At 37.4% G+C, this 26,596-nt stretch overlaps 1 protein-coding gene across 2 annotated transcripts; it reads left to right on the forward strand.

Moving 5' to 3' along the window:
• On the forward strand, positions 1-25,911 carry lsr (lipolysis stimulated lipoprotein receptor). 2 transcript variants are annotated; one of them, XM_020936127.2, is made up of 11 exons: positions 1-202; positions 2,760-3,089; positions 5,952-6,071; positions 7,071-7,127; positions 13,686-13,832; positions 18,122-18,316; positions 21,200-21,256; positions 22,784-22,900; positions 23,853-24,129; positions 24,658-25,129; positions 25,240-25,911. In XM_020936127.2, the coding sequence occupies exons 1-11, from the start codon at positions 151-153 to the stop codon at positions 25,273-25,275; spliced, it is 1,860 nt and encodes a 619-aa protein (XP_020791786.1). In that variant the 5' UTR covers positions 1-150; the 3' UTR covers positions 25,276-25,911. The 2 variants fall into 2 exon arrangements, with proteins under 2 accessions (XP_020791786.1, XP_020791791.1); XM_020936132.2 differs by lacking the exon at positions 7,071-7,127.
• The last annotated feature ends 685 nt before the right edge of the window (positions 25,912-26,596 follow it).

The following is a 26,596-nucleotide window of genomic DNA, read 5'->3' on the forward strand; positions in this document are numbered from 1 at the left end:
CGTGCCCAAGCTAGTATCGTGTGTCGCGAACAAAATGGAGCGTTCTCTACCCGGCTGAGAGCTAAAGTTGTTTATTTTTATCATGTGTTTTGCTCTGTTGCGTTGAGTATTTAGTGTATTTTAGTTCATTGTAAGTTTTTACTCGCACAAATGGGATTCAAAATGTGGTGGACGATACTTCTGGGCGCGTTAATGGCGTCAGGTAAGTTGTTTTCACTAAACTGGGTGGGTCCTCTGCTTCCGCTGCACAGTGTTGAGAATTACGCGCGCGTTTATAGTCGACTTTGTATAGAAATCTAAAAAAATATAAGTCATAACCTTGAAATTACTTACTGATCTGCATCTAAATTTGCATTCGACCTTTAGTATCGTCTTTCGTATCTATTATCATGGGCCCGTTCACTCGTCAGATTTGGTTTGGTTAGTTTATGGCCAACAGTACCTAGAAAATCGAAGCCATATGGATCACTTAATAATATCTGTTGGTGCTACAAAGAGCACTCTGTTACTACCCTGGCATTAGCTGCTGATAGGCTGAGGGTCAGATAACAGGCCTACATGTAACAACGGGCCTTTCACCAGGTCAACACCTGCACCAGAAAATATTTAAAATTCTGATCTACGTTATAATGTTGTTTCCTCATCACAAACATACCTGGAGTTGTGGTTTGTTTCATTCACACATGTATTACACTAAAATCTCTTACACAGAAAACACTCCGTTCCTCCTTATGATGTCTTTAGGTAATACAGAAAGTGCTCCACTTTATTTTTAAACTCCATGGACCTTTACTAAAGTCATTTGGATAATTTCAGACCTCGAATCACCAATTTCTACTGATCTAAAGGTAAAAGATAGCTGTTAACTTGAAAACTACAACTTCATGACATCACAAGGACATCAAAATTCTTTATCAATTTCAGTGTATGTGCTTGAGGAGGTAAAAATATTCTAACATGGCTTAAAGCTCACAAGAGTCAATTTTGCATACTCTATAACTAAAATTACATTTACTTGGTTTCATGTTAAGAATTAGAATAGTCGGAATATTGAGCACATTTTCATAGTAGCCTATTTTGCGTTCGAGATGTTGTGGAATCATGTCACAAAGTAATAATAACAATGTACAAAATAAATATATGATAGCAGGCTTCCATAGAAAATAAGTAAAGGCTAAAATAGTTAATATAATACAAATATGGACAGAACATTGCAGAAGTAGCAGTGAAAAGTTAATAGTTTAACTTAGTATACGTCTACTAAGAGGTAGGATTAAGGAGAGTTGTTTAAGAGTTAATTTTCTTAAACAAGCCTCCTTTATCTCACCTCTTGAATGTACAAAACGTACAGAAGAGATGGAATAAAGGAGTCTTGTTTGAGAAAAACAAATTGTAGTTTCATTAGTTTAAAGTGTTTACTTTTGTTCTGACAAGAAAAGTAAATGCTGCTATAAGTTCTGAGCATATCACTTCCACTTTAGCTAAGGTGTTTTCTGAGGTGACTCATAGCCACTCACTGATACTAGCTGTAGTGACATCCGCCCACTCCTTACAATAAAATTATTGATGATTAAAGGTACTGTATTGGGAAAAATCTAATCTTATGAGCATTTAGCCATGTTATAATGCTGTTCCCCAGTGGTGGCTGGTGGTGTAATTTTTTTGGGGGGGGGCACCTAGGCCAAAATTATAAATATATATTATAAATATATGTATTATATATAGGTTATATAGTATTATAACGGACGCCAGAAACAGACAGTCATTTTGGCCACTATTGGCTGAATTATATCTATTAACTATTAATTATATCTATTATATTAATTATATGAGAGCACAACACACAACCAATCGCAAATCTTAAGCAGCAGCACAACCTGATCCACCTCTCACACCCAGGTGTGTGATCATGTTAATGAAGACCAATCACTTGATTTCAGGTCGCCCTCACCCCAGACTTATTTCAGGGCTGCAATGTGAAGTAATGACCAGAAGCAACGTAATGATGTCAAATTTTCTCGAAACTTCAGGCTCTCCCATAGACCTCCATTAAGTTGCTCTGACTTTGCAAACACATGAATCAAATAAAGTGATATGAGCACGTTTAACATGATAAAAATATGTCTATGCAGATACACGTTGAATCTTAAACAAAATATTAAACATATAGCCTAATACAAAATAACAACTTCATATTTTTTTTAATCTAAGCCAAGTTAGGCATGGCGGTGCACTTGTGCCCTCTAATGACCAGCCGCCACTGCTATTACATCTCCAAAAACAGACTTGGAGTTGTGTTTTGTTTCATTCACACGTTTGATTAACCCCGCATTATTCTGTATACATCTCCAAAGCTCAAAATGCTCTGTTCAATCTTGTGATGTCATGAAGCGGTAGTTTTCAAGTTAAGGGTGACCTTTTACCTTACGTAAAGAATGGCAATTCCAAGGCTGAAATTACCCAAATGATTCTTGTGAAGGAGTATGGATTTTAAAAACACAGTGCAGCACTTCGTGTATTACCACATGACATCACAAGGTGGAACAGAACATTTCTGTTTGTGCGAATAGCTCCTAAATATACAGGGTTTGTGTGTTTAAACATGTGTGAATGAAACAAAACACAACTCCAAGTATGTTTTTGATGAGGAAACAACATTATAACATAGATCAGAAAATGGTGTAGTACAGGCACTTTTAAATGTTACTAAATTTTGCCTATTGTCTAATGTCTAAATCCCATTGTCTCTTATGATTTAGACTACAGCACTGCGATAACTGTCCAGTGCCCCACCAAAAGGTATGTGGTGATCCTGTTTCAACCCGTGACCCTGATTTGCAACTACCAGACCTCGTCCACCCAGCCCCCTGTGGTGTTGTGGAAGTACAAGTCCTATTGTAGGGATCCAGTGCAGGCTGCTCTGAACCCGAGCAGTGCGGACAACATCCTGGCTCAGAACAACCCCAACTATGACCCCAACATCGAGTGTGCAGATTCCCAGCGGACTGTGCGAATCGTGGCTTCTAAAGACAACACTGCAGTCACTCTGGGCCCAGAATACCAAGGACGCAAGATCAGCATCGTAAACCGTGAGTGACTCTCTCCAACATGCTTTGTGTAACAGGTCAGATCAATGACCCCACGCACAGTCAAAATGCCTGTTTTTCTAGGTATTTTTGAGCTATAAAACCACATAGGTGAGTAAATACATGTAAGGTAGAGCTGTTTAATGCCATACTATGGAACATTTGAAGCAGAGCAGTGACATTTTTGTCCATTGAAACAAGGAGATGACGGACCCCCAGCCAGAAAGTTACATAGATACATAAGATACTATGTTCCATTGTAAAAGAATGTAAAGAGTTTATTGCCAAAAATAAATACTTAAAAAGAATAATAAGAGTAATTTTGAGTAACTGTATTCCTGTACAGCTACTTTTTTATTTGATAGTATTCAAAAATATAGTTACTTTTCTAAAATCAAAGGAATACATGGTGGTACTTGATCACTCAATTAAGGCTTCAAATTTGTGAGAAAAATATAAAAAACTGCTCTTGCAGTGAGACGTGTGATTTTTCCTTCTCTGATAAATAAATGCCTAACAAAAGATGAAACAAATCTGTTTTTAATCTTATGTTGGGTTTTTACACTATAATTTAACTTGGCGTGAAAGTATTCAAAGTATTCAGAATACAGTACTCTGACTGGCCCATGTATCAGAATACTTAACAAAATACATTTTAATGCAGGTATTAAGTATTTTGTAACTAAATACATTTTCCTATCACTGCTTAAAGTAGTTGTCTTATGAGTAATTACTGGTAACATTTAACAGTTATAGTTTATTGAAACCACCAACAAAAGAAAGAAGCAAAGAAACAAATATGTAATTCAGTTTTGAGAAATGAACTCGATACCGATTCTGATTCACCATAATGCAATTTAGACAACAGAGTGTAATTTTCAACATTCAGTCGACCAGTTATAGTAAGTACCATAGTAGATCATCGTCTATGTAATCTGACACTTGTTCTGATCTTTCAAAAGCTATTTATTTCTGTCCTGTGAATGTGATTTTATTCTTAGTATTGATACGTGCTCAAATGAGTGTCTAGTTTCAAAATCTATTTTAATATTGGTTAGAATCCTGTTTTACTACTTTTGACAACCCTAATGTAATATAGAGTGTTGCAAGGTAATGAAGTACAAAAGTAAAACTACAGTACTTAAGTAACATTTTTAGGCATGTGTACGTTACTTTAGTACATTTTCCAGTGGATACTTTTTACTGTTACTTCACTACATTTGAGAGCATGTATCTGTACTTTCTCCACTACATTGTAGATCTTGACTGAAAAGTAAAAAAGTACTTTTCTTTATGGCTTGAGACCTGCTGAAAAAGCTGAGACTTATTTTTAGCACATTTAAAGGTTGTATGGAGGATTTTTTTTGTTTCAAATTGTCAATGATAGCATTATAGAGGTGCAGTAGCCTTGTAATTATGAAAAAAAGAGAATAAAAATTAATCAACTCTGGACGTGGTGGGGCCAGCTAAACATTTGCCAATAGATAACGACACTGCCTCGTTATCTGTTAGTTGATAGGCTGTCAATCAAACTCCCTACATTTCTAGCGTAACTGACTTGCCTGCGCGCTGCCGGTACGTGGTTTACGTACGCCTGTCACGCAGTCCACAGACGCAAGACGCACAGACGCTGTTTACTCCACCAACCCAATGATTCTTAGCGGCTTTTTTGACCTATATCTTCCTCGCAGTTCGCACAAAGTTTGTTGCAATGGCAGCAGTTAGCCGCAAAAGAAAGTCCGTTTTTGAGGTCGCTGAAAGAAGAAGACAAGGGGAAAAGCAGCGAAGCCAAACTAAGGTGATTCTTGTAGATTCATTCCAGCGATGGCGCAACTGAAGCAGACGAAGGGTCTAAAGACTGACGCACTGGTCGCCAAATTACTCCTGGACAGGTCACTTCTGCTTATTATGAAAATGTACTTTATTTCCAAGAGCTAGACAAACGTTTTTCAGGACACGAATGCGATATCCTATGTCTGAAAACGTAATTTTCAAGGCAAAGAAAGAGTCCGCTTGCTGCTGCGTGTTGTAGCTAGTTCATTCGCACGGAATCTCCGCGCACCCTTCTCTGCACCCCTTCCTGCTCCTGTCCCCGCTGCCCGTTCCGCTCTTCCCCCTGCTCCTCACTTCTCCGCGCACGGAATCTCCGCACACCGCTCCCCTCTCCTCTCCTCGCTCCCCGCTCTCCTCTCCTCTCTCCCTGCTCCTCACTTCTTGTCCACGCACGAAATGTCCGCACAGCCCGTCCCCACGCTCCTCACTTCTCCGTCTTGCCTAACCAACACTGTATTTAGCTGTTTACAAGTCATGTGCAGTGCACCGGCTGTGAACAAACCTATTTCTGGCGTAAGGAGGAGGCGGGAAGAGGTGTTTCTACGTAGGGAGCTGTAGGGGAGGGGGGGTGGTTTCACGCATGCGCAACATTTGAAAAAGGACAAACAGTTGCTGGATTTCTCGTTCCTTGGAAAATCCTCTATACAACCTTTAATTAAGAGTTGACGTCCAACCTTTGAGCAAAGCGAATACATAAAAACTGTTAGATCACTACAGTTGATCTTTTAATTGTTAAAAATATCTCTGCAAACTACTTTTACTTATTACTCTTAAAGTACATTTTTAAACAGGTACTTCAGTAGTTTTACTTAAGTAGACTTTTTCATGTTTTACTTGAGTAATCTTTTCTCCTTGTATCTGTACTTTTACTTAAGTAACAACATTGAATACTACATCCACCACTGGTAATATGGGACCTTTCAATTGATCAGTTCAAATAAATGCATTAATAATTACAATACTAGACCTGAAAATAAAGGTAAAAAAAATTCAAAATGACTGTCATAATATCTTTATCTTCTCTTGCTGCAGAGGCTGATCTGAACATAGCACAGACTGCATGGGGAGACAGTGGGGTTTACATCTGCACCGTCACTTCTTCCTCAGACCTCACAGGAAACCCAGAAGACTACACTGAACTCATTGTACTCGGTAAGTACACAAACACACTACCAGGACCACTCCAAGTCTCTCCCCCTTCCCCCTTCTCAAGTGTGAGTCAGCAGGCTTGTATGGGCCCCGTCAATGGGTTGGTTCTTGATTTGGATAGCAGTCTACCAGCAGGGGGGGGCTAGAGTATTGTACCATATTTTTCAGACTATAAGGGGCACTTAAAATCCTTTTAATTTTCTCAAAAAATCTACAGCATGCCTTATAATCCGGTGCGCCTTTTGTATTAATTCTGGCTGTGCTTACCGACCAGACATGTGGCGCTCAAAAATCTGAACAGGACAGAATTTTCAGTCTTGCTCCCACCTGCGCCTCTGAATAATTGTAATTTTCATTTCCGCTCCCGCCCGCAAATCCCTCAAAATGTTTGCTCGGATGTTCGCTTTCTTAAGATCGATCAAACATGTGAAAGCAGAAAGGAATTGTCTGAAGTGTGCGCAAGATTAGACCACATCCGCGAGTTTAGGCTGCTTAAAATATTTTTATTAATGCCAAATAAAATATCCAGCACAAATGATGTATGATAGGCAAACATTATTCATTTCTATATTTTACTTTACACTCATATTTAGTTTGCGGGATGGCAGATTATCATCCCACCTGGCTGCTCTCACATTGTGCAGTCCTGCGCCCACAATGAGCTTTCAAAATGTATCCCTCACTGCCCTGTTTTGCGTAGCCTCCTGGGGGGGTGCAGGGCTCTCGGAGCCGCACCTCTTGATGGATTGTCAGAACATTACGGCTACCGTAGTAACTCTGGGTGAGTGACGCCATAATCTGCCAGTGGATCGTGGATGCCTGAGCTAAGGGATCAGTCTCAACTGCTGTTTGTTTCGCTTAATTCTCCTTATACTCTGGTGTGCCTTATGTATGAAAATAGATGAAATAATTCAACATTATTGATATTGCACCTTATAATCTGATGCGTCTTATAGTCTGAAAAATAAGGTAAGTAACTGGAACTTTATCTTTCTTTCGCAGAGAGAAAGTCAAATACCACTGATCTTCTGCCTGAGGTTGACTTACTGGTTATGGAAGGTACAAGCCCCTTAAAATTGTAGAAGTAGTGGAGATATGGGCAGGGGGAGGACATTCGTGTGGCTTTGGTTAACATTACGAAGAGATTCAGAATTGTGTTATGCAAATACGTAATTGAATTTGTTCCATAAACTTCTATGCCAGTCAGTTTAATCACTTTTAACTGTAAAATACAATTCTGAATGTGTCTTTTGGCTGTGGCTTTCTGTGGTAGAAGTGGGTCAGGTTTCATTTCTTACCTCAAAATTCAACAATTTCACAATAACAACATTGTTAGGTTGCTGCACATTTTACTAAAGCACAGTTAAGATCATTATCATTTTAAGGTTTTACAAAACATTTTACTCTTTCTTTCCCAGTCTGGCTATTTTTGAGGTTTCAAATTTTACTTCCATAGCTGTTACCTAGCAACTATGACGTAAAACAAAACCCAAAACCCCCTAATGTACACAGAGATTATTATTTCACAAATAAAATCATAAGAAAACACCTTTATTTTGTTTAAGTAGTGTTTAAAGTATCAGAAAAATGTGTTTTGCAAGTATAAATTGTCCCTTGCATGATGTCAATGTGGCATTCTCTGAAATAGAACCTGTCATTTTCAACTTTTCTTCACAAAGTGCTTTTCGTTTTGTGTAAATTAAACAGAATTTTGTCCTGCGCATTTCATTATTACCAGAAGTAGTATCAAAACTAGAAAACTAGAGCTGGAGATTTAAAAAACGTCTCCTTGATTCCTTGATGGCAATTATTGATTTAGATTTTTAGTTTTATTAAAAATGAATAAAAATGGCTTTCAATTTTTTATTTTTAAGTCTCATTTTGAGTGGGGAAAGGAAAGAAGTACAAAAATAAAAGTGCATCATGCTTAAGTGCATAATGCATAAGTACAAATTTTCGGTATCTTGTCTATCTACACTGTGCATTTTACAGTGGATACTTTTTACTTTTACTTGTATTCTTGACTCCACTACATTTTAGATCTGGACTAACAAGTACAAAGTACTTTTTCTTTATGAAGAGAAGAGGTAGAGCGCTTCCCTGGGTTATAAAAAAAGTTACAAAAAAATAGCAGCACAGGCAATCTACGAGGGTTAAATGTGATAGCTCAACAGAATGTAGCCCTCACTGGAAAATGTAAAAATCCCTTATTACGTGGAGTGACGCCAACGCATTTCGACCAGCAAGATGGTCTTTCTCTGGGCAGGTACTTTTCTTTACAGTTTGAGACCTGCTGAAATGGCAGAAACTAGCACTTTTAATCTGAGTTAACTTTCCAACTTTGAGCAAACCAAATGGACAAATACACAAATGCAGCTAGGAAAATTAAGACTTAAAATCTGCAAAATTCTTTTTCAAAAACACAACATTTCATCCTTTAATTTTTCTAAAAATCTCTGCAAAATACTTTTTAAAAAAAAACTGGTACTTTAATTCTTTTCGTTAACTGGATTTTTAAAAATGTGATATTTACTTTTCACGTGTTTGCATCTGTACTTTTACTTGAGTACTTCATTCACCACTGCTCATTAAAAAAAAATACTAAAGAAAGCGCTATGCATTTTCACAATCACAAATCTCAATTACAATTTGATTATTTGCACAGTGCTTCATGTAAAACCTTCTCTGTTACTCATTTGGTTTTCCTAGTATCTTATTAAAAACTGTTATACTGGTTCCTGGTTTTGTAATCTAAGGTATAAAATCATATAGAAAGCTGAACCTGGCCCATGCCTCAGCCCACACTCTTTCTGTAAATCTGACTCATCACCCCTGCTTTAGCCCCATTTCCTTCGTTGCTAAATGCTCTTTTCCGTGTCTGTGATTATTCTTGTGAGTGTTCCAGTGGCTTGATGTGACTTGCAGCGTGAAATCATGGTTTGGATACTCAAATAAACTGGTCTGGCTGGTTAAACATAGCCCTGAAAAGTACACAAACAACTGCTTTATCTCTTAGTAATGTAGATATTATTGACATATCAAATAATATGTTATGTTGCAGTAAAAAATGTAGGGTAAATGAATTATTTACAGGTCCTATATTATGCAAAATTGACTCTTGTGATCTTTTTAAAGGTGCATTGTGTAACCTCTGGTGGTCGGCCTGTCATCAGATTCTTTTTTTTCATGGAGATTTGATTACATTGCCTGAAATGTTCTACAGTATAGCATTAAACTTATCTTTTAAACTTAAGTTTAATTTCTATAAAATGTGAACAAATGTGTGCCTGAAGCCAGAATGCTGCCAAATTGCAGAAGCACTAGTCATTTTTTGGGGGGACCAACTCGTTTGTGCCCTGACTTGCCATCTTGTCTTGGTCTCCCTTATGAGCATCACGTGACAACGGAACGAAACTAATCGAATGTCATCTCCCTGCACAGTTAAAAGAAACATTATAGACACTATCAGTTTTAAATCATGATAGTATTAAATTGAAAATATAACCACACATTCATTTGTGCTGAGCAAACTAATTTAGGTATCAATAAATTATATTATTATATTAGGTCCTTATGAGCTGCAGGTTTTTTTAATGATGGTAATGAAACTGATACCATTGCTACTTTTTGATACCGTGGGATACCATAATACTGTAATACTGTCCAACCCTACTGTAGATGCAAGCAGCCGCTGTTGACTTTTGGGGCCAAGGCCAAGTATCAGTATTGGATCGGATCCCAAAAAAATGGTATCGAAACAACACTAGATATAGAACCCTCTACAGGCCTGTCATGATGTCAAATTTTGACATAACTGAGATTATGACTCATTACCCAAACTGACTTAATATAACCTCATCATTTGCATATTCCCTTTTTACACCAACATTTCTGCTTTCCACCAGTGTATCTTGGTCTTAAATCTTGCAGTAGATTTTAAAAGGCCATGGCATACATTTCATTTGAATACATTATAGCCACATCACACCGATCAGTAAATACTGTATAATTCAATTTCTAAGATGTAGGTGTAACTTACACCTAAACAGCTGTCACGCCAAGTCATTTGTTTCTTACACGGTGTAAGAAACAAATGACTTGGCGTGACAGCTGTTTTACTCAGGTTGCTGTATTCATCTTATCTGTCGCCAACACCAGATGGTTCACTTAAAGGTGCATTGTTTAGCTTTTCTGGTGGAGGACCTCAAATGCTTTTCTCCATGGAGATGTTATTGCTTTGTCTGAAATGTTTCACAGTATGTTTCACCATACTGTGAAACACTCCATTAAAACCTTCTATCTTCATGGAGACCAAACCAGACCAAGTTACAGGTCAAATCTGCTCACAGTCAGAATACCTGTTTTTCTAGGTATTTTTGAGCTATAAAACCTCCTGTAATATAATAAATGTAAGGTAGAGTTGTTTACTGTGGAACATTAAAGCTGTGACATATCCATGGAAACATGCAGGTGACGGATCCCCAACCAAAAAGTTACACAAGTTACACAGTGCACCTTTTAAAATACTTTGTGTAATTTTGTAATTGTAAAAACAAAAGTTAAACTAAAGCCATTTTGTTTAAATGTTTAAATGCAAAGTGTAATACTCTCTCATTATACAAACATACAGTCCCTGACAAAAGTCTTGTCGCTTATCCATTTTGTAGAAACAAAAGCTTATAACCTGACTTTAAATTAATCGATTGGTTTTAGAAATGTCTCATATGAAAGCTGAAACCCTCCCAAATTATGCTCAATATACTAAAATAAATTTGCTTCACTGAAGAAAGATTGATCATTTAATGAACACAGAAAGGTCAGATTTTGGCAAGACAAAAGTCTTGTCGCCTTGTCATATGATGCACCCGATCCTAGATTACAGCCTCACCTGTGATCAGTTACTGATCAATCAATTAGTGGGTGTGTATAAAAAGAAGCCCAGCACACCAGACCTTCACATCAACTGCAACTTGACCTCTGACAACATGCCTAAGATCCACCCTGAGACCAAAGCATTAATTATCAAGAGGATGAAGACCAGATCCACTGCTGAGGTGGTGACACCTTCAATGTGTCTCAGCGTCAAGTACAAAGAATAAGAAAAAGATCTGAAATGACTGGAGATGTTTTTGACAAGCCCAGGTCCGGCAGACCCCGCAAGACAACTGCTCGGGAGGACCGTTTGTTGATTTGAAAATCCAAGGCCAGCCCCTTTTCCACTGCAGCAGACTCCACCAGGCCTGGTCACCTCAAGTCCCTGTGTCAACCACAACAGTTTGCAGAATTCTGTCTCGAAATGGCCTCCATGGTCGAATCAGTGCACAGAAACCAGCACTAAACAAAAGGCAATTAAAAAACTGTGTGGCATTTGCCAAGGCCCACAGCCTGCTAAAAGGATGGACACTGGAAAAGTGGCAGAAGGTGGATTTCTCAGATGAAACCTTGGTTGAATTACATCACAGCCGCCGCAAATATTGCAGGAGACCTACTGGAGCCACATGGATCCAAGATTCACCCAGAAAACAGTTAAGTTTGGTGGCGGAAAAATCATGGTCTGGGGTTCCATCCAGTCTGGGGGTGTGCGAGACATTTGCAGGGTGGAAGGCAAATATCAATAACCAAAAATATCAAGAAGTATTAGCTCCTCTTACATTCCCAACCATAAAAGGCTCAAATTTTGCAGCAGGATGGTGCTCCATCGTATACTTCTATCTCTACATCAAAGTTTCTCAAGGTGAAGAAGATCAAGGTGCTCCAGGACTGGCCAGCCCAGTCACCAGACATGAACATCACTGAGCATGTCTGGGGTAGAATGAAAGAGGAAGCATGGAAGGCAAAACCAAAGAATCTTGATGAACTCTGGGAGGCATGTAAGACGCTTTCTTTGCTATTCCTGATGACTTCATCAACAAATTGTATGAATCATTGTTGAACCGCATGCATGCAGTCCTTCAAGCTCATGGAAGTCATACAAGATATTAAATATGGATCTCACAGCACCACTACTTAATTCACTGACGTTATGCAACATATTTTTGTATTTGAAGTAAATTATTACATTTTCTGTAGGCGACAAAACTTTTGTCTTGCCAAAATCTGACCTTTCTGTGTTCATTAAATGATCAATCTTTCTTCAATGAAGCAAATTTATTTTAGTATATTGAGCATAATTTGTGAGGGTTTCAGCTTTCATATGAGACATTTCTAAAAACCAATCGATTAATTTAAAGTCAGGTTATAAGCTTTTGTTTCTACAAAATGGATAAACGACAAGACTTTTGTCAGGGACTGTAAGATGCTTACACAATAACCCTAAAGCATGATTATCCCTATTCTAAAAAAAACAAAGGTTTAAAAAAAAAATCTGCTTGCAATAAGTAGCAAAATAAAATACTTCTTAGACTTAGACAAACTTTATTGATCCACAAGTAGCTCATAGATCACAATATAATATAATAACGAAGAGTATATAAATATAAATGGTAATGATAAATTCTAAATAAGTAGCAAAAAGTACCAAATATATTAAGCAGTAAGTCCATATAGTATAATAACAGGTCTAATAATAGATTTTGTGGTATAATTCTGCTTTAAGGTCTTTGTTTCAGTGGCTTAAATTACTTTCAGTGTTATAGTTTGTCGTGTAGGTTTTCTTCAGTACTGTAATATATCACACTTTAGAAAGTATTAAACAGCTGTACAACAACTCCCCCTTATGTAATAGATAAGCTTATGTCCTCTTTATCATCATATCATTTTTGTTTTCCTTACAAACTCTTGTGTATAGCTGAGATATTTTTATTACTTCTTTACTATTTTATTTTGACTTGTACACATACATGTATTATGTGTTATTAATCAGTGTATCATTTGTTCATTCATTTTTCAATATAAAACCAAAAATTCTTCATTATTCGTCTCCAAAATCAAAATGAAAAAACGAATAAATGTTTTTATTAAATACATTTTTTGTGTTTAAATGAATAATGGAAAAAATGGATAATGGCAGTTTCCTGTTTCTGTGACTAAACTGCAATGCTGGATATTTGCGCCGCATATGGACTGAGACCAGGACTGAATCAGTCCTGGTCTCAGTCCCGGTCTCGATCCCGGTCCCCGTCTCGGTCCCCGTCCCGGTCCCAGTCCCGGTCCCGGTCCTGATCCCAGATTCAGTCCTGGTCTAAGTCCTGGTCTCAGTCCCGGTCTGGTTCTTGTCTGGTCCTGGACCTGGTTCAGTCCTGGTTCAGTTTATGTCACGGAAACAGGAAATGGCCGTTATCCTTTTTTCCATTATTCTTTTTTTTTTTTTTGGTTTTGGAAACAAATAATGAAGAAAATAGTTTTTTTTTTTTCGTTTTCTTATTTTTGGTTTTATATTGAAAAACGAATGAACGAAAGATACACGGATTCTTCTCACACTTCTCTTGCTATCTTTTTTGCTGCTTATTTAGAATTTATGATTACCATTCTTATTTTTTACTCTTTGTTAATATAATATTTTGTGATGTGTGAGCTACTGTGCCCAAGTAGTGTCCCTTGTGGATCAATAAAGTTTGTCTAAGTTGTAAGTTCTAAGTTAGTAGTAAGGCCTACTGTGATGGTGTCTTGTGTCCACAGACTGGCTCCTGGTGGTCCTGGTGGTCCTGGGTTTCTTGTTGTTACTTCTGCTCATTGGGATCTGCTGGTGCCAGTGCTGCCCTCACACCTGCTGCTGTTACATCAGCTGCCCGTGCTGCCCTGACCGCTGCTGCTGCCCCCGAGCCTGTGAGTACTGACGGGCACACCTACTCAATATTACTGTGTAACTTTTTGCTTAGGATCTGTCTCCTTTTTGTTTCTATGGATGTCATTGCTCTGCCTGGAATGTTCCACAGTATGACACTAAACAGCTCTACTTTATATTTATTTAATTACAGGTGGTTTTATAGCTCAGAAATACCTAGAAAAAAACAGATATTCTGACTGTGAGCAGATCTGACCTGTAACTTGGTCTGGTTTGGTCTCCATGAAGATAGTTAGATTTAATGCCATACTTTATTTTTTAAAATTAATTTAACAGTGCATATTAATCAACATCTACAACACTGCAGTGTAAATATGACTTGACTTAAATATGAGATTATAGCAAGAATGCTCATTTCCATCTGTAGTCCATAGGCAGGTAACAACACAAATTTAACTGAGAAAAAACAACAATAACAAGTGACAGTTATACACTAAAAGTGTCCACAAGTCTGGTTTTCCTTTAGCCACTGTTTCAAGTAGAATTTGAAAGTGGCCAGCGTTTGAGTCTTTTTTATTGATAATGAGAGACTGTTTCAGAAATTAGTGCCTCTGAATGAGACGCACTTTGTCCAAATGTGGTGCGTCTGTGTGGGATCTCACAGTTCCCCCGGGCTGTGGCCCTAGTTCCCACCCAATGACAGTCTTTACTTTAATAAAATTCTGTAACGGAGGGGGGGGCACATCCATACAAAACTTTCTATATAAAACATCCTTATATAAAATCAACAAAATTATTAACTTTAAGCAGGTTGTACTTTTCTAAAATACTGCAGTTGCAGTGGTGAAAATGAGTGGTTTCTTGTCCATTATTTTTACGGCTTTTTAAAAAATTGATTTGATGGGTTTGTGTGTTGTGCCAGCAGCAAGTGACCATGTGGTTATGCAATCCTCTATAGGAGACAGAATCATGGAGTGTAAAAACATTTGTGCCTGATCTTACTTGTCTAAAATTCACTAAGTTAAAATTAACTTAATTAGTTTTTGTGAGGCTCTTAATGAGTTTCTGTGAAACATTCCAGACAAAACAATAGTATCTCCATGGAGACAAGCATTTGATGGACACTCAGAAATCAGAAAAGTACAATGCACCCTTAATGTGACTCCCACAAGCTGCTTTTCTGCTTATTAATAATAAAGAGTAAACAATAATTGTGAAGAACTAACCGTAAGTGAGGACTGTGTTGAATAGGTGAGGCCTCAAGGTGTGTGACCTTGACATAGCACAGGTCTTGTTCATTCAGACACTCAAACAAACTCATACAAACTAATTCATTTCTAGTGGTGTAACCATATCCAAGTCTCATGATAAGTTATAGTCACGTTATGAACCTCACGGTACGATATTTATTGCAATATCGTGGGAAAGCTCATGATATGATAGGGAGGCTCACGATTAGGGATGTTACGACATCCAAATCTTTTACGATAATTATGCAACATTTTCACAATATACATCTCACGGTACGATATTTATTGTGATATTTTGTAGAGGCTAACAAAACTGTTAATATGCTACTTTTTCTTCTTAAAATGCCTTAACAAGACTTAATCCAAAGAACTAAGACTTAAAAGTGCTTAGAACTGTTATTTCTTCATGTAGTTTACACTGAAATGGAGCAAAGGATCATGGCCTATGTAGTTCCCTCTGTCTTGTTTTAGCTATTGCTGCACCATAACTCTTAATTTAAGCAAAGAAACTTCAATATATTGTGATGGTCCATGATGTTATTGTGAGAAATTGGGACCATACGATATCATGATATTTTGGTTATTGTTACATCCCTACTCATTTGTGAAAGATGTGCTGTGATATCCAACAAATGAAACAACTGCCTAAGAAGCTAATGCAGTCTCATTAAAGCACAGCCTATTGTGCAGTAAAGTAGCCAAATACGTGATACGTGACAAGGTGAATGGTTTTGAAAACAAAAATCACTGGTCAAAATGAGTGTAAACACAGAACAGGCCTCTTCTGTTTCTTTGTGGTGATGAACAGAGACAATGCAACAGATGAACCATTTGAAATCATTAGTCTGTATCACAACAGGATATGGTATTTAATGACTCATGTAGACCAAGGCTTGGCCCCCATCAAATACTCACAGCCCTCTGGAGCGTCTCCCACGGAAAACACCTGGAGCCACAAAACCCTTTTGACTCTGAAATGAGAGAAACACTGCATATCTTTTTTTACCCGTATGCTCTGTATAAAAGACTATACTGTGTTGCGTTGATGAAATCACTGAAAAGCTACAGAAAACATTATTAAAATATATATAAAATATAAAATATTTCGGCATGAAGCAAAAACATTTTGAAATCCGAAAAAAAAGACACTTGGTTGATGCTTACTTTTAAATGAAAGATTCAAAGTTTAAATGAGTTCTTGTTGTAGGAAATAAAAATCCAAACTTAAACTCTCCACCCATAGCAAAATAAGTACACCGTCTGCTTCTGTGTTCCGTCTTCATTTTATTACGTGTAAACCAGTCTCATCAGCCGTGAAAGCAAATGAATCTGCCCACGTAGCATTAAATGTTCTGGTTTCTTCAGAAACTTTCCTTTTCTTGCAATTTGCTCACCCCTGATCTAAAACATAGTTGCTTCCTCTTTTTCTTTGAATTGTATTTGGAGAGATTGTAAATATGCAAATTATAATTATCCATGGGTATTGTAGACTATACCTATAGCAGACTTATGCAAAATATATGTTCTTTAAAAGTTGATAATTAAAACTTGTAGATTTCTAGAATTTATTGGAGCTGATCAGTCAAAAATATTTTGTAAACCAACTGCCTAAAGAAAATGCTTAAAGGTTTGTTTTAGCAGTTAACCACAAAGAGGACACTGCTCAAACAAACCACAAAGGGGATGCTGCTTTCTTATCCAGTGTGTAATAAAACAGGGTTGCGGGTGAGTTTGTTGTGAATTCAAATGAGATAAAGTCGCGAAAATGTTATGAATCTGCCCTTTATTGGGCCAAAAATATGAGCAGATTTTATTGGCCATTGCTTTCTATGGATTTGAAACAATCAACCATGAAAATAAGCCATATCTTTAACTCCAAATTTGTATTACATGATCAATTTTAGATGCCAGTACACTTTTATTTATTTATCATTTTTTATTATTTATTTGAACAGTTACAAATATACTCGGTTAATACATTTCAGATTTTAGCAAAACATGTATGGGAGCAAGCTGAAATAACTCCAGGGCCTTTAGGGACAAAGACAGTATTGGCAAATATTGACACAGCTTTAACTGCATGAATCAGATGTTTTAAAATGAGTTGGAGTTCAGACAATGTGGCCCTCTCCTGGACAAATGCGGAATTACACCGACTTGATTCTAACTACATAGAATATTGAATAAAACTATAAAAATAAACAAAATAAAAATAAAAAATAGATTTTGGCTGAATATACAAAATATACAGTAAAAATAGAGGACTGCAAAACTATCAGTACAAGTAGGTTAATTATGGTTATAGTAAGTTAGAGTGACTTGTGTTATAAACTGAAATATTACCAGGCCAGTGCTTGGACTTTTCAGCTTTATATTTTATTTATTTTTTTTCAGTCTCCCAACACAGGTCCATATTTTGTTTTTATCGATCTGCTGCCTAAAAACTACACACAAATCTTTATTTTAACGCTTTTTTTTTTTTTTTTTTTTTTTTTAACAAAGCGTGACTACACTGTTCTCTTGAAGGTTTATGGTTTTAAAAAAAAAGGCTGTGGGTGAGATTGAGGTAAATTTAAAGGTGCATTGTGTAACTTTTCTAGTGCTTTTCTCTATGGAGATGTTATTGCTTTATCTGGAATATTTCACTGAATAATGTAATATTAAACCTTTCTGTTTTTATGAGACCAAGCCAGACCAAGTTACAGGTCAGATCTGTGGCAAGGCAACCCTGTCACAGTCAGTTTGCCTGTTTTTCTAGGTATTTTTGAGCTATAAAACACTTTTAAGTAAATAAATGTAAAGTAGAGCTGTTTAATGTCACACTGTGGAGCATTCCAGGCAGAGCAATGGCATACAAGCAGGTGACAGACCCTTCACCAGAAGAGTTACACAATGCACCTTTTAAATGACATAATTAAGGGAAAATAACTAAACTCGGCCATGCAGAAATATCGGCAATATTTCTGAATTCTAAACACTAAAATAAGACATGAAAAAACGTATTGGTCGATGTCTAGTTACAAAGTCTCCGTGATTCAGACGGTGCATCATGTGACCAGCCTGGTTCTCTGTGTTCCCAGTGTACGAGGCGGGTAAAGCCGTGAAGAAGGGCATGGCCAGTCAGTACGCTGCCACCCTGTACGCCCCCAGCATGTATGGACAGCCTGCCTACAGTGGGATGAACCAGCCTGCCATGCCCATGCTTCCCATACCCAACGGCATGGGGGGTCCACCTCCTAACAACTATGGACGAGACTATGACGGAGCCAGTTCAGGTAGGACTGGTTTTTATTTAAAGCGCCCATATTACGCTATTTTCTGTTCTATGTTATAATGTTGTTTCCTCATCACAAACATACCTGAAGTTCTGTTTTGTTTCATTCACGCATGTTTAACACACAAACCCCGCATATTTAGGCTGAGTTCTCTCAAACACCCTGTTCCACCTTGTGATGTCATGTGGTAATACAAGAAGTGCTACATTGTGTTTTTAAATGCCATACACCTTCACTAGAATCATTTAGATAATTTCAGCCGTGGAATTTCCAGTCTTTACTTAACTGAAAGCATTGGCGGAGTTAGCAATTTGGGGGCCTTAGGCGAACTTGAATTTGGGGCCCTCACTATAGAGAAGTCACATCTAGTGCTGTCATGTGATAAAAAAAAATTGAGAGATTGATTAATTATGATCTGTAATTAATTAATCTAATTAATCTCATTTTAATCTCACCTAAAAATTGCTGAGAAAAGCTTCAATTTGAGGTATTTTCTTTTAAATTCATTATTACATTATTGTGGCAGATCAAAAGACTGATATAGAACAAAAAAAAAAAGTGACTTTATAAAGTAATTTATTGTTTAACAAACATTAACAGATGCAGTCACTTACATTCCACAGTATCATCATTATTATTACTATTACTAATCTGCAGTGTTGGGAAGGTTACTTTTAAAATGTATTCCACTACAGAATACAGATTACATATCCCAAAATGTAGTTTGTAACTTAATCCATTTAATTATTTAAAGTGAGTAATGTAATTTGAATACTTTGGATTACTTGATATTGTCATGCTTTTTAAAACTACATGAATGTAGCAACCACATCCTGCAAATGTTGTTCTTGTTTGTTCTCTTCAAATTGGCTGTTGAGCCCAAGTCTCCATGAATAAGAAACTGTTTGCTGTAAAGTAGCAAAGACTAGGAAATCTGAACATAATAACTTTTGTCTACTTAAAGACAATAAAAAAGTCCAGTCTTTCCTTAACCATATTAAAAATATTATTGATAGAGAAATGCTTTATATATGAGATCACTGGTTTTAGTCCTGGTTTAGAACTGCTTTAGTCCTACTTTAGTCCTAGTTTAGTCCTGGAATGGGTTAGTCCTGGTTTTAGTCCTGATGTTAGTTCTGGTTTAGTCCTGGTTTAGTCCTGGACTGGGTTAGTCCCGGTTTTAGTCTTGGTGTTAGATCTGGTTTAGAGGCGCACAGGAGGAAGCGCGGTTTACGCATCGTACGCGAGAAAACGTACGCGGAGGACGTCGGTGTCCGCGCAGTAACTACGTAAGGAAACGTGGTCTGCGCGTTCTCAGATTAATGACGATGATGAAGGTGTGTGTTTGTGTGTGTTTGTGTTTGTGTGTTTGTGTGCGTGTCCCCTCATGTGGCAGGTCAATATAGGACAGTAGTGCAGACATCATGAGTCTATGCAGGTTGTTTTCACCAGTGACATTTAAGTTGTAGGCGATATTATATAGTTATTTTCTTTTATATTTCACGTCGGGAGAATAATTTCCAAGACACGAATGTGTTTTTACCTGTGCACTGCTGCGTCTGTTATACTGGCTCTTCGACCTCGTCCATTGTGACGCCGCTAACGTTAACATGACGTTTACATCGCTCTTACTGCGTGCATTTTGTGTGGGTTTCCGGCAATGAGTGGAATTATCAAAATAAAAAAATTTATAAATGTGTTTGTTTTTTGTGTGTGTGTTGTTGTCCCAGCAACACATAAAAACAGATTTTATAATAAATACAGAAACAGTATAGTTAGAGATTAAAAATGAGATTAACGCAATTAAAAAACATAACGCGCTAAATATGACTGTAATTAATTAATCGCAATTAATGCGATAATTTGACACCCCTAGTCACATCATCAACATCGGCGCGTTTAACTTTTTAAAGTAGCGTTTTTGATCCTCAACATTCAGTGCCTTAGAATAAGATCATGGAGTCATGTCAAAACAATTAAATGCAAAACGAGTTATCTCATGACAGACATACACAACACAACTGTCAACACAAACACTGGATGTAAACAGAAGCATTTGCTTTTATAGTGCACTCTTTTTTAAATTTTTATAAATTTTTATTTTTTAATTATTATTATTTTTTTATTAATTAATTTTATTGATTTTTAAAATACTATTTACTATCTGTTTTCCCCCATTGTTCATGAGACACGCACATCTTTATTTGAATTAGGGTCAATTGGAAACTTGTCTAACTTATTAGTTAGTAGCCTACTAGATTCAGAGCTGAAAGTAATTTTATTTTTGCAATTGGTTGGGGGCCCCTCCAAGTTTGGGGGCTCTAGGCGGCCACCTACTTTTACCTAATGGTAGCACCACCTCTGACTGAAAGTAAAAGGTAGCTGTTGACTTGTTGAAAACTACCACTGCATGACATCACAAAGTGGCACAGAGCATTTTTAGCTCTGAGTAAAGCTTAATTATTAGTCTGTCTAAATCTCCAAATTGAATGAAACAAAACACAACTCTGGGTATGTTTTTGATGAGGAAACAACATTCTAACATTGATTGATTGATTTTTGTTTTTATTTCGAGTTTGTGCCAAGAGAGAAACAATAATCTTACTACATATACATTGTACACAACGTAAAAGCCATTTGTCAAAAAGGAGTGGGAATAAGAAAAAAATAAAATGAACCCACCCCTGTTCATGACATCGTTTCAAATATAATGTGGTTTCTTATGTACATTGATCACAGAACACAGAAGAAAAGGTGAACATGACCTAATGCTCACTAGAATGCATTATGTGCAATATAGAACCTTTAACTGAACCAGGCTTTTTAAATATAGTTATTAATACAGTTTTTTACAGTGGAGCTAATCAAAGTTTATCTCTGCAGTGGGCCAAGGCTCCCAGGTGCCTTTGCTTCGGGACCAAGATGGCGGAGGAGATCATAGTAAGTGCTCAAAACCTCTCTAACATTAGGCCTGTCTCAATAATTACTATATTGACTTATCTTTCATTATATGAAAGCTGGAAAAGTATATTTTGGGGCTTTATCATGTGTAAATTATTATTTTTTTTTTTGCTAAAATTTGGAGATGTTTGCCATTTTGATGTAATGTAAAAATTGAGCTGTAGAGGGTAGAATAAATAACTTCTATGGCTAATTATTGTTTCATTCTGCTATTTATTCATTGTAGCTCATTCCTTTTAATCATACTGCAGATTTAAAAATTGGTTTACTGGGATTTAACCTGGTTTTTGTCAGTGTAAAATGTGTTATTGCGACAGGCCTATCTAACATCTTGTTTTTTATATTGTCTACACACTAAGGTCTCACACAATTCCGAAAAGCTTGACAACATATTTTTTTTAAATCTTATTTAATGCACAAAAAGTAGGGCTGGGCGATATGGATCAAAAAATATATCTTGATATATTTTGCTATATCTCGATATACGATATATATCTCGATATATGTTCAAGAAAAAATAACCCCCTAAAACTGAAAACTGCAGAAACAAATCTGCCAAATTCCACAAGGTCTTTTTTTTATTATTGAAGTGTAAGAGGTCGGCAGTTCATATAGGAACATTTAAGATTACAAAAAACCCTAATTACATAAATAATTTAACTGTAAAATAAAAGAAATAATACATATTTCCTTCTTTTCATTCATAAATAAAACAACTCAAGACAAGCTCATCTTTGCATTAACTCTGTTATCCAGACCAGAACCAGAACCATGGGTTCATTTAGCAGAAGAAGCTCAGGATGTTCCTTATTTTAATAGATCCATGTTCTTATCCAGCAGTAAGGAGCTCTGAGGTTTTCCCACAATCCACTGCAGATCAAACCCAACGATTCCAAACACTATTGTACAAGTGACACTGAAGCAGATTATTAATTAAAATCTTCTGCATAAATAGAATTTACAATATATAAAGCATAACGACTACGAGTCACATCAGCCCGTTTGCGATAATAATGTGTTAAATGCAGTTTTGCGCACGTGTGTTTACGTTTTACAGAAACGAAACTTAAGTGCATGGCTCATTTGCATAAACAGCGAACTTCTCATGCAGCTCAGCTCGTTTAGCTTCTTTCGGGACTCAGTGGAATATGAGGATGTGCTGCTGGTGGTTTTGTCTGTAAATGGTGGAAAAGGTTCATGGTGCTTGAAGCTTTTCACTGGCACCAATTTTCAGCATTCACGGCGGTAGTGAGGAGTGAATGAGACACGAGCGAACAAAATCAGGGAGGCAGCAGCGCGGAGGCGACGAGAGAGAAGACAAACAAGCGAAGCGGCGAAATCAGAATTGAATATAATTATATCGATATATACGATATTTCAGAATTCATATCGAGTTTAAAAACTATCGAGATAAATATCGAGATATCGCCCACCCCTAACAAAAAGTCTACAAAAAGTTTCAGTCGCTATGTTTTCTGTTGTCTGATGTTTGTCCGATTTGAGCAGCTCGCAGTGGGTATCGCATCCAGGTGGATCCCGAGGGGAATGCCACTCGAGCCATTTACTACATGGAGAGAGAACTGGCCAACCTGGACCCAAGCAGACCTGCCAATTACAACCGCTGTGAGTAACTCCTTTATGATACTGAAACAGGTTCTGACCTGTTCAGAAAGTCAAGTTAGGTTCTACTAAACATCAACAAAACAGTGGGTCACTTACTAAGGTAGATTTGTGTTTCCGTTTTTAGGGATTAATGCACTGATATGAGGAATGAACATTTTCTCAGATTGTTATAAAATACTTAGAAATCCAAAATGTTATCTCTGTATTTTTTATACAGATCGGCAACAGCTTGGTCCCCATGCTCTCTGTCGCACCTCTAGTCCAATCAAATGTGATCATCCAGTCAGATCTGTTTTTTTTCAGTGACGCATATGAAATGAAGGAGCTCACTTGTCACTTATTATTTACAGATAGAAAACCCTCAGAAATATTTTTTCACATCTTTGTAAAGCAGACATGTCAAACTCAAGACCAAATTTGGCCCGAGATATACATTTATTTGGCCCACGAGATCTAATCAAATATGTATTAGAGCTGGCCCGCTTGCTTGAGAGATGATGATTATTGCTATAGAGGCATTATTTATTTAAAATGTTGTTATTATTTTTTTTATATTATGCTTGTTCTGGATTCAATGTTTAAGCAAAACTATTATTAAACATTTATTTTAATAAGACAAGGTTTAACATTACATATCTCGAAGAAGAGAAAACATGCAGATGTTGTTGAAAATGTTCAGTAAGTAGTTTGGCCCGCGACTTAGTTTTTAATTTTGGTCCTCTGTGCATTTGAGTTTGACACCCTTGTTGTGAAATATTAAAGAAGTGTGTAAAATGCTCAGTTTCTTTCTTATTTACTTGATTCACTTTGGCCACAATAGATTAACGTGCTGGGTTCTTTTTCATCTCCTGATGTTACTTATAGTTGTGACTTTTTAGAAATAGATTTTGATGTTGATTTGTGAGCTTTCATGATTTTGTACTGAATTCTGGTTGTGCTCTCTCTCCCCCAGTGGACAACATGAGCGAGGTGAGCTCTCTCCATGACAGTGACAGGAGCAGACTGGCAGGGCGCTCTCAGCCTCCAGCCCTGTCCACCGTGTACGACAGGGACGAGGCCATGAGCACCATCAGCAGTGTGTCCCAGCACGTGAACCGCCGCCCGGACGACCGCAGGGGTGGAGACTATCGCGGCCGCTCTCGCTCCATGGACAACCTTGATGACATTGGGCGAGGATCTGACCGCGATGACTATCGCCGCCGCCCTGAGGAGCCCCGGGGAAGGAGAGGGTAACATCCTGTGATTTCAAACTTTGTAAGACATGTGAAATAGAAAAAAGAGGGCAGAAGGGGCACGTAAATAAGAAGACTGAGAGTAGCACGTGGAATAAATGAGGGCGAGAAGTACGTGAGGTGTGGTCCTGCTCCTGAACTCTGAGGAGATTTAACGATTTCTAATAATAGTATGTTTAGTATTTGGTTCATGTGACATTCAAATATCAGCACGACGGAAAACCTCCAATAGTATTTAAAACTTGAGGCAGTGATTAAAATGACAACACACGTGAATATACTGAATACATAAAGTGAATTTGGAGACGGGTGAAGAATATACAGTATAATGTGTGTAATCTAAGATGCAAAATTTTTATTTTAATGTACTTGTATACTTAAAAACTAAGAATTGCAACAATATACTGTATTAGCGACATTGTGAAAATGTAATATGAGTCAAAGCTTTGCAGAACAGCGTCACCAGATACTTAAGACGTGACCTTGTGTATTTGGGCTGTTGTAACATTTAGTTTTATTCTTCAGCTCTGACGATGAATGGAGCACCAGCGCTCGTGGTGGGTATGACCGTGGATACGATCGTGTCTATGACGACCGCAGGGGGAGGGACTACTCTCCGGAGGACCGCCACAGAGGGAGAGGGGCAGACAGCGCTCTGGCGGGCAGACGCAGCCGTAGCCGTGATGACCTGATGGACCTGGAGAAGGACCGGCGCTATGGGGGCGGAGCCAGAGGGGGGCGTGACGATTATGACGACAGCATCCTGCGAGAGGCCATGGAGAGGAAGAGGCTGGGCGAGCAGCAGAGGGCGCGCAGCAGGGAGAGACTGGACAGTGAGAGTGACCGCTCGGACATGGGCAGATCCAGACCACCACCTCTACCCTCCAACCCCCCCTCAGGCTTCCCTGGTCGCCGTGATGACTTCCCCCCTCCTCTCCCTCCCCCCTACAGTGATAACGAAAGTGTGTCGTCTTCAAAGAAAAGTAATCTTCGCAAGGTGAGACACCACAGTCTCATATTTGTCATAACACTGTAATATTAGTCCTATTGGTGACATTATTATTTATTTTCGTTAAATTAACTGATCTTTTGTCCTTTTTTCTGCAGAATGGAGCTGTTAGTCGGGAAAGTCTGGTGGTGTAAACATTAAGTATCATGATTCAGGACCATCTTCAATCCGACCAACTGTAAATAAGATTATCACAGTTTAGATTCATGCTATGCTTTTTTTTTTTTTTTTTTTTTTTTTTTTTCTTACTGACATTTGTATTTGAATTCATGATGTATTTTTTGTATTTTAAGTTTTAAAACATTGTGGCTGCCACATGTGCCTTAACCTGTACAGAAGGTGTGAAAGTTGATGTCTGTGTGTGTGGATGCATTGGTTTTTAAATGTAATTTCTTAATGACTTTCTGTGTTGTACCGCTACATCTCTGTGTATCGGGGATAGATTTATATATGAACAAGTTTTAAAAACATTTTTATACAAAAAAGCAGATCTATTTTAGTAATGTAGTTACACTATTGCTAAGTTTTAAATGTGCTCAGTATTTTCCGTCTGTATTTTGTACAGCCTTGGAATGGAAACAGATTTACCATTTAGTTAATTAATTGATTTAATTTTTTGAAAATGCTTTTTACAATAAATGTCTTTCTTTGCCACTAGATGACACCATTTCCCTTAGCTCAAAACAGTCAAATTTACTGATGTTTCTGTACTTTGTTTACATAAGTCCTTAATTTAGTCAAATAAAAACAAATCTGACTGTGATTCTGCATTTCTGTATGCAAGTGTTTTCATGATGTACTGATGTACTTCTTGTTAACAGTTTGTTTTACTGCAGAGTACAGAGCTCAGCCATTTCATGTGCACAAAGGATCACTTTGTTACTTTAGGTTACATGCTTCATGATGTGATGGGAGCTGTACACGAGGAATAGAGCTGAAATTGTACCATTACATTACAGATGACCCTGCATTTTCAATAGGAGAAAATATGTTCTACCAAATAATGATTTAGATAGGCCCATATGATAAAGGTGCATGGTGTAACTTTTCTGGTACTAGCTGCTTTTCTCCATGGAGATGTTATTGCTTTGTCTAAAATGCTTAACAGTATGGCACCTTTCTATTATTATAGAGACCAAACCAGGCCACGTTACTGGTCATATCTGTGGAGAGGCAACCCACCTCGGTCAGAATGCTTGTTTTTTTGTTATATAACCACCTGAAATTGAATAAATAAGAGTTAGATCTGTTAATTTTCATACTGTGGAACATTTGAAGCAGAGCGATGACATCCGAGAAACACGGTGATGGACTCCAAGTGAAAAGTTACATAGTGCACCTTTGTTTCTCATGCTCTTCCTTAATGCACCATGTTTCACTGTGTTTACTGTAGTAGTAGTAGTAGTAGTAGTAGTAGTAGTAGTAGTAGTAGTAGTAGTAGTAGTAGTAGTAGTA

The sequence above is a fragment of the Boleophthalmus pectinirostris genome, unplaced genomic scaffold (genome assembly GCF_026225935.1).
Source record: "Boleophthalmus pectinirostris isolate CB_2022bp ecotype Guang Dong unplaced genomic scaffold, ASM2622593v1 HiC_scaffold_6, whole genome shotgun sequence".
In the NCBI taxonomy this organism is placed as follows: Eukaryota; Metazoa; Chordata; class Actinopteri; order Gobiiformes; family Gobiidae; genus Boleophthalmus; species Boleophthalmus pectinirostris.

Excerpts from the sequence above, each read along its gene's own strand:
- lsr (XM_020936127.2), top strand. The coding sequence starts at position 151 with ATGGGATTCAAAATGTGGTGGACGATACTTCTGGGCGCGTTAATGGCG. Across the intron at positions 18,317-21,199 it reads CTATGACGGAGCCAGTTCAG|TGGGCCAAGGCTCCCAGGTG; the intron begins GTAGGACTGGTT and ends TTATCTCTGCAG. Across the intron at positions 25,130-25,239 it reads AGAAAAGTAATCTTCGCAAG|AATGGAGCTGTTAGTCGGGA; the intron begins GTGAGACACCAC and ends TTTTTTCTGCAG.